The 9,608-nt window shown below is 33.2% G+C and overlaps 1 protein-coding gene across 1 annotated transcript; it reads right to left on the bottom strand.

The window, feature by feature from the left end:
• Positions 1-729: 729 nt before the first annotated feature.
• LOC110610447 (probable prefoldin subunit 3) lies at positions 730-5,068 on the bottom strand. The gene is made up of 6 exons (XM_021750370.2): positions 4,807-5,068; positions 4,647-4,704; positions 3,863-3,934; positions 1,559-1,678; positions 1,372-1,473; positions 730-1,145 (listed from the first exon to the last, which is right to left on the bottom strand). The coding sequence occupies exons 1-6, from the start codon at positions 4,935-4,937 to the stop codon at positions 1,065-1,067; spliced, it is 564 nt and encodes a 187-aa protein (XP_021606062.1). The 5' UTR covers positions 4,938-5,068; the 3' UTR covers positions 730-1,064.
• Positions 5,069-9,608: the final 4,540 nt, after the last annotated feature.

Here is a 9,608-nt window from a genome sequence, read left to right as displayed (position 1 = left end):
AACACCTTTTTATAACTTAATGGCTAGTGTCCTATGCGATTCTAGCGCGTAATTTCAAACGGTGCAGTGTGAAAACATGAACACAATGGACTCCTTGTGTCTCTAGATGGACACATGGTGAGATATCTGGACTAGAGTTGCTAAAGATTTTCAAGTTCATGTGTGAAAAGTCTAGCCGTTATGAACAGCAAAGCTGCCAACCTGCTGGTCCGTTGCATGATTCAGTTTCATGTGAAGCAATTTAAAAAATAAAAATGTTTGTCATGAAAAAAAGCATAGTGATCCCAACAAAATCAATGTATCAAAGTCTTTAGAACAGCTGTTCAGAGGAAGATATATATATATATATAGAGAGAGAGAGAGAGAACAAACTTGGTGATATTTCAACACAGTTGTGAATTGCACAGCTAGTGATTCCTTCAAGATACAGAAACATTTCAATTTTTTGGGACTTGATCGAAATCCAAGGTTAACATCATGTCATTTTTTACTAAAAGCTTGCAGTTGTATAAAATAGGAAACATCCAGATTTACAACCCTTTCAAGGACAAGTGCTCACACAAGCGCATAGACCCAGCAATCACCGAGTTCTTGTCGACTCATTTCTGTAATTCTTGCTAGTGCCTCTCTTTCACATATGAACCTTCCTTGAATACACTCCTTTCACAAGTTAACCCAAATTTTCAATTTTATACCAGAGCTTTACCGCCAGTTGGTTTACGGAACAAATTTAACATGAATATTAATTGAACATCATATTCAACATCAATAGCATACACACTGAAACACGCCAATGGGCCTAAAATTGGGGACAACAAAGACATCACTGCTCAAGCCAAGAAGTCCTATGACGTAAAAAACATTGGTCCCAACAAATATAATAAGCTTCATCCAGAAATTCAAACAAGAGTTGCAGGAAACCCATGAACCAAAATTTGTATCACCAAGAATACATAGACAATCCATTCACCTAAATTAAACAATGTGAAAGTAGGACCACATTCTCAACAATGATATATAGTCACCTCTGAAACTGGGTGATCCGGCTATATCAGACTTTCCTTTCATGAATCTGTAGAAGTACCAGAAGTTTGTCGCATTCTCCGCTGATGAACATCCCAATTATAAACTCGAGCAATAGTGACCTATCAAATAGTCAGAAAACTAGATCATTTGTTATGGGTGAATAAGGGTACATAAATCAAATCTTTGGAGCTTTTAGAGCTTCATGCACATTTAACATCTCATTGTTATTAGTTAATATAGCTAATCAGTGTAAGACCTTTATCACATTTATAGACCCTTATCAAGCATAGGTATCCAATCATCAGTTCGAGAAGAAAAACAACTCTATAGTAACATTAACAATACCTGTGTTATGGTGACTTGATCCCTCAAGAATTGCAAATCAGCTACAAGTACTTCTAAACTAGCTTTAGCATTATCTAAATTCTTTTGTAGAAGCGTAGTGGCCTGCACCATGAAAAGGTATAGATGATTGCATCATTTAGGCAAAACCCGAGGTTTTTTAACAGCACCTGAAAGAAAAGGCACAAACCTCTTCACATGAATATTCCAACATGACATTTGCTCCCAGCCACAAGCACACTGAATCAGCATCCTCAATGAGAGCCCGTGAATATATGCCTTCAGAGACTTCATAATCAGTAATAAGTGCCTGTATCAAACAAACAGAGTAAATGAAACAATAACAATATTACATTTAACATCTTTTACATGATAAAAGCACTATTCTAGGAGTTTCTGTGTGAAAGCACAGCTACTCAATAACCAACATAAATACCTAAATTAACTCAAGTCTCCAGTGATAAAATTAATAGCCCAAAGGACCAACCATCAACAGATACTATGGTAATTTCTTTGTCAGTCAGCAAAATTTAGCCAACCACAATTGAGTATATTTTAGACTGCTGAGATATATTTATATACAAAATGGAGGAGAATCTGAGCACACCACCAAAACTCTAACATTGCTGTCAGCAGATTTGTTGGCAAATGCTGCACCAAGTTCTATTACTTCTTAAAGTAATATGGCAAACATAGAGAACTACTGGTTAGGTCAGGAGAACCTGAAAAGTGTTGGTTTTCTCGTAAAACAAGAGAAAGAGATTAGGTAAGACAGCCAATGTGATGCAACCAATAGGAAGCCAAACACCTAAAAGCAAGAAGATCAATGGAGTAACTTGATCCTTTTTAACTTGAAAGGAGCTGTAGGAATAGGCTAGGAGGAAGTTATACAAAGTGACAAGAGCCCAGCATTATTCCAGTATAATTGCACACTTCAACTAAAATATTGGGTGTTCATAAGGTTAGTCTTCAGATTATCCGATCCATATCTAGTTTTCACATTAGATCAAGCTAGAAATAAGAGCGTGAGAATTTTTTTCTTTTAAAGGACAGAATTGAGATTGCGAGTAGTCTGAACAATTCTCAACGCACAAGTCAAAATGCAGAATATAGCTGGCAGACACTTAGCAGCTGAAACATTTGATGAGATTTACTGTGTCCAGGCTAAATCACCATGTGTGTGTGTGCGTGCACAGCTGTGTGCATGTGTGCAAGAGTGAGATAGATAGATAGATAGATAGTAGTCTGAACAATTCTTGACGCACAAGTCAAAATGCAGAATATAGCTGGCAGACACTTAGCAGCTGAAACATTTGATGAGATTTACTGTGTCCAGGCTAAATCACCATGTGTGTGCGTGCACAGCTGTGTGCATGTGTGCATGATAGATAGATAGATAGATAGATAGAGAGAGAGAGAGAGAGAGAGAGAGAGAGAGAGAGGAGATTTATTTCAAAACAAAATAAAATAACACTTTTAGATTGCCAATATCTCAATGCATTCATCAACTTCAAATCCTAAGAAAATAGCTACACCAAAAAGGTACTTAAAAAGACTTCTCAAATGAGAAAATCCTGAATTGTATAAATAATTGTAAAGCCAGAATTAGGAACTGTAAAATCCCTAAAGAATAGTACTATAGACACAAAAAAGAAAAATAACAACTATAATTTACACGCTACACAGAATTACTTTCCTTTATCCTTGTCTCATTAGATGTAGAAATACAGATTGAGATTGAGTACGAACGTAATATGTTGTGTTGTGTATACATTCTGAAAAAATGAGACAATTAAAATAAGTGTATACATTCTTCGTAAGCAAGCATTGAATGTGGACATCCATGCTTATTTCTGGATAATGAAAGGAACTCCAGAAGAATTATCATAAAGGAAGGCTGTGGCATTTCTTCTATTAATTTTGGTTCCCCCAAATTATGAATTGGCAGGAGGTATTCAACTAATAATGAAGACATTCATTCATCAGGAAGATATTGTTGAAAAAGGACCTAAAGCCCCATTTATGGTTGAGGTTCAGATAAAAGGCGCTTACAAGGAACATTTTAAATGTTAAAAAGCTGTGTAGTCATTTTAAAGTTCCAATAACTAAACATATAAATTTAACTTATATCAATTTCTAACACCCTTTAACTAACATATTTAAGGATAGGTGTTTCTTCAGAGGAATCCCAACAACAATGCCAAGTAAACCTTACATTTTACAAAAGTTTCCTATATGAGTTGCACCCATGGCAGCCTTCTTTAAGACCATAAACTCTAATCTACAGCATCAATTTTCCAATAACCCTACTAAACAATCTGCCACCAAAATAATAGTGTTTTGCATAGATGTGCATTCATCAGCATACAATAAAAAATAAATATAAAAATCAGTTAATATGATAACATAAGCACAGCAAGTCCACAAAACCAAGCAAGTGGTACATTCATAAACCAAGTTATAGAATATGCACAAAACTTAGAAAATAACGAACCTCACCAGTACCCTTCTTAGCCTGCAAAGTTGCTACCACATCTAAACATTTTTCAATATCAGGGATCTTTGCCTGACACCAATAATAGGAAAAGAATGTTATTAAAAATCATTAGGAATCTTACAAAGTAAAACAAGATGAGGACAAATTTTTACTTGAGCACAATGGCCAGTTTCTGGTCAAGTGCTGCACACTAGGTAGTTGATCCCAGTAGTAGTAAAGCAATGACATGCGTTGTTCATAAACTAGAATATATTAAATAATGAAAATTCATGTGCTCATGTTCCCTAATCCCAAAAATGAGAATAATTTGATTTCCATCGATGTTCAAAACAAGGCCCCTACTTGAGGGTATCATTCAAACAAAATACTATGAAGTGAAAAATGCTTTCAAGAGAAACAGAGAAAAGGCTCAAACTTAACAAGGAAATTTCTAAAATTTGATAAGGGAGTCATGCTGCGAGATCTAGCCTAGCTTGAGAACACAAACTATTTTTCTCATCAAAATTCGTTAGATGAAAAGAAAAAAAAAATGCAGAAACACGCTTGAAAAGGCATGTTTTCTGGTGTATGACACCTGGTGTTAACATCCATGGATTATCAGCTGTTTCTTTCAGTAAGCTAATAGCCAGTAAAGAAATTGAAAAATCCCACTAAATTTCAGTTCCTTGTACTCAAATGTCATTCATATCAATGAACTTAACTTGTTTTGATGACAAAAACTGAATAGGCAATATCAAAACAATGGAAAGTAAACTTATACAAGCAATTAAGAAATAAGTACCAGAAGATCCCTCTGCTGCGCAAGAAGTTTCATCTCGACTATCTTATACTGTTGAAGCCTGCAAAATCACAACAGAGGTAAAAAGTCCTAGAAGATTGTATGGTATGAGAAGTATATGAAATTGGTAAGATAGGAAGCATAGTAAAGGGAAGAGGAGTACCTTTCTTGGAGGAATGAAAGAGCAGAGTTGGCATCGAGACCAGATTGGGTGAGATACGTTTGAACATCTTCTACAAATTGAGCTCCCGGTATTCCTCTTCTCTCTGTAGTTAATGATGAGGAAGACGCCATTCTGTTCCAAACAAAAAGCACACAAAAGCAGAGAGATGTATTTCAGAGCCCACCTTATGACTACCGTGTTTGGGAACTCAGAAAGAGGCAGAAGATCAGGAGACCTCAACTAGGAGGAAGTGGGAAGGAGGGCGACAGCGTTCTCTGGTAGACTCGTGGGGGGTGGGGGGTCAAAACGCAACGACGTCGTATGGCCAGTGGGCCAAATACCATGGGCTGCAAAGTCGGACCCAAAACATGAACCCAATTTAACTTTTGTGTTTTTTTAGCAATGATGCCTGCGATGCTTCGACGATCTTATAATAAGTATAAAACAATTATTTTGTAATTTAATTTCATTGATGTCTGGTGCAAGAGCAATATATTGATTTAAGAAAGACACGCAACTCTGGAGAAATAATAAGTATTATGGAGAATCACCCTGCTGGGAAAATGGACAGTTTAGGCAATTATTCTTTTTAATTTGGGAATTATTCCAGTAATTGCTCTGCTCCCATGATTGAATCAGGATATATTATAGCCTTCTACACAAATTACTATATTTCCTTACTTATAAAATATGAATCTCTTTTTTCATAATTTATGAAAATAATTATTTTTTTTGTCAATATAAGTGTGCATTTATGTTGAATTTTGTAAACTTTGCCAATAACTAGTACTATTACATTTCTCCCATAAAAATATGTTTATTTTTCCTTTTTTTTCATTTATTTTAAATTGTAAATTACTTTTTTTTAAAAAAAATCATAATTTATATATTAAATTTTTAATGAACCTTTATATAATATTTATTGAAAATGTCAATTTTATTAATTTAAAAAATAATTATAAAAAATAAAACAATAATAGTGATATTGATAAACGAATTCTTATACAAACAAATTAAAAGTGGTCTACATGTTTTAATAACAGGACAAATTTTCGTAAAAGAAAACTATATTTGGTTGCATTACAAGAAAATAAATATTGATAACATCTGCATCGTTGATAATTACCAATGACTTATCGAAAAAATTATAAAATAAAATAATTATAATAATTTATCAACGATTTACTTATGCACATTATCGCTAATCACCGATAATAATATTGTCGTCAATAATTAAAATATTAAATAATCGCTACTGATTAGGTTTTGTTGTCGGTAAAATTTAAAAATAAATTATATATATATGGATAGAATATTTTTACTGTTAAAATAAATTAAAAATTAAAATATTTTTAAAATAGAGGATAAAAATACCCATGAATTTTGATTGTTATTGTTTTTAGCTAGAATATTGTGATTTGATGTAGAGATAATTAGTGGGCACTCTTTTCCAGTGGCAGCATGCATATTGAAATTCTTGCTGCTGCTAATAATAGCATCCCATTTACTATATTTTCCTATCCAAGCTACTGATTTATCTTAATTTATCTTATTAATCAATATAATAATAGGTAGGTACTTTGAAACTCTGTTCACTGTTTGATTTTATCAAGAATTTTGGTAGACATAGTGACTCAATGTTATAGTGAGTCACAAAATATATATATATATATATATTATATTTGGTCCTTTACTAGATGATTAGATGACAATTGCTTCTTCTCCTTTGCCAATTTATCAAGCATTCTCGTAATCTTGTTTCAGTATCCATAGTATCCCTTCTATGCCCAATAAAAGTACGAAAATCAATCAAAGAGGACAATTTCTTGACATAGCTTTTCCCAACTTCGAACCAAATTATAGTTTAAGAAACAAGATTTGGACAATCAATCTCCAAATTCACTTCATTTTCCTTACAAAAAAAAAAAAAGTACTTAAGCTCCAAATTCTCAGGACAAACTTTCAAAGTATTCATGTACAGTTCCCAAGTTCTAAAACCTCAAGATTGGGACACCCACTAATCAAATCCAAAGCCATCTGATCCGTCAAAATAAATCTCATCAAGGTAAATTGATTTTATCGAAAAACGATGCAAATTAGTTATCATTGCCACGTCACATCAAGTCAGCTTCAAGTCTCTAACTTTCCCATTTCTAAGGACGGGGAAGGAAAAATCATAAGTATCCCCCAACTGGGGTTGGTCGACATAGAAACTCTCGTCGACGAAGAAATTAAGATCGAGTTCTTATGCTTGATTCTTGATTGCATAATGAATCCAAGAATCCACATGGAAAGCGTAGCGATCTTCGAAGATGAAATCAAGGTGGAAATTGATGAGAGGGGAGTGAGAGCAGCAGACGAGGGTGCAGTCTACGAATTCGGCAAAGAATTGACGGGTGGTGGAGGGGGTACTGTAGAGAGGGAAATGGGCGAAGGAAAAATTTTGGGAGGGAAGGGTACCATTTCTTGGAGAGTAAGGGCAGGAAAGAAGGGATGTGGAGGATGAGATGTTGAGGGAAGATGTCCATTTTAAATAAGGGCAATTTTGACTTTTGTGTACAAACAAACGGAATATGTTAGTCAACTTCACGGAAGGATCACTTAGTTCTATTTAACCAAAGTGAGGCATATTTTAATTGCATTTAAAAATTAAACTAATTAGTAAGATTTATTATATCATAAAAATTAAATAATAAAATATTTTTGGATTACTAAAATTAACTAACTAATTAAACGTTTTAACATATATTTAAAATTAGTAATCAAATATGAAATTTCAAATTAGTAAATTTTTAAAAGGCAATGGGGGGGTATCGCAGCTTAGCTAATAGTGGTGGACAGAATTGTGTAATCTCACTTAATTAGTAAAAAAAAAAAATGCAAGATTGTGCCAACAAACAAAATGCATGTTACAAATTACCTAACCTAATCTAAATGGGCATGTGAAGATGCATGAAACAAAACAAAACAAACCCATATATTTCATTTCACCAAATTTGACTTTCCAAAATCTATATGTCTTCACTAATCATTTTATACACCAAACCAAAATTTTAAATCTTGATGCTCGCTTACTAACTACCATTTTATAATACTGTTTTCATTTACTTAATATAATTAAATTAAAAAAATCCATTAATTTTCATTTTTTTTATTAGCAATAACTCCAAAAAAACACACCTTAACATTAATGTTATACAAAGTTTACAATATAATTTGATAAAAATAAAGATTGGTTTCAAAAAATGAAGAGCCATCATCTTTAAAAGAAAATGACATGGCCTCTTCTAGGACACCTAAATACATTGCACCATTGACAAAGGTCAAAAGTAATACTCTTTACATTGCTCATCTCTTGTGTGGGCCTACTATATATATATATATATGTAGGAGGAGGCGGTAGCCCATCTAATACCTAATTAAATCTCTCTCCCTCTTTTTATTATTCTTCTTATTTCCTCTTTTGCTTTAGTTTTCTTGGAGTTTAATGGACAAAAGCATGACCCCTCCATGTGGGTCTACAATTCTTTACTTTTCTTTACAATTAATGTCATTTTCTTCTCTTCACATGCAGCATACCCATTTCTTTCATCTTCTCTCTCTTTTTTTTTTTTTAAAAAAAAAAATTGAAAGAGAAAAAAAAAAAAAAAAAAGAAAGAAGGCATTGGTTGCTTACATGGCTTGAAAAAGCTTGTTGAGATGTTGGGTTATGTGATTACATCCCACATGTCACTAATGATTTTAACTCATGTGTGTGTGTGTGTGTATCCTAATAATATTAATCTTTATATAGAATCTTTCCCCTTTTCTTCTTTTATCGTCCTTACATCCCATCAACAAAAATTTACTAACTATTTCCCAATCTCACCATCAATTTTGGGTGGAATATTCCAACACATTATATTAATTGATTTTAATTTTCCCTTCATAAAAAAAAAATTCTATAGCTTTCAATATTAAATTATTAACAAGTCTCATTTATAATAATATTTTCATATTGATGTTACGAGATCTAAAATAATGATTTACGGTAGTTATGTAAATTTATATGGAAAGAAAATGTTCCTCCTCTCTTATTCCCTTCCATTTGTCTGTTAATGACGTCTAACGGTTCCTTACTACAGCGCCACATATCTCTGTTATTTAGATTCATACGTATGAAAGTGTTAGAGTCCCTCTTCACGCTAGACGGCCATTTAATTTCCTTCGAAGCACATGTAGATAGAGCTGCGAAATGATTGGGTCTGCTGTCTTTTTTTGCGTCACGTTACCGGACTGAACTCTTTATTGCTGCTCTTGGATTTGTGAATGACCTGCCTACCTTATGTATACATGGGTTATAATAAAAAATACTGGATCGGACAAAAGAGATGGGTCTCTAGAGCTTGCTGAACATTTTTGGATTCAACCTTTCCTCCACATAAATGATGACCGAGGGTTATCACATATTAAAATACATAACAATTAATAAATAATTTTGGGTGGGTTAATTCAATTACTCTTTGGTAGGTCAATTAGTACAAGACCATGAAAATCAATAGGAAAGTATTTGTAATTAATAATAATAATAATAATGAATAATTAAAGAAAGAAAAAGTAATAAATATATTATCATAATTAGAGTAGTATTGTATTCCTTTATAGTAAAAGCATTATAAAGCCCTAACAATTAATGGGTTGCTGATGGGAAGTAGCAGCTGAAATCCTGCATGCCACATGCATGCAACTTCCTATAAAAAGATTCGAGGTGCTGAGCCAAACCGACACTACTTTCTTTTTTTTTTTTTTTTTTCTTTTTTATT

Source organism: Manihot esculenta, chromosome 3 (assembly GCF_001659605.2).
Source record: "Manihot esculenta cultivar AM560-2 chromosome 3, M.esculenta_v8, whole genome shotgun sequence".
Taxonomy (NCBI): Eukaryota; Viridiplantae; Streptophyta; class Magnoliopsida; order Malpighiales; family Euphorbiaceae; genus Manihot; species Manihot esculenta.
Note: the sequence above shows the minus strand (reverse complement) of the source record. Positions and strands in the feature narration are given on the sequence as shown.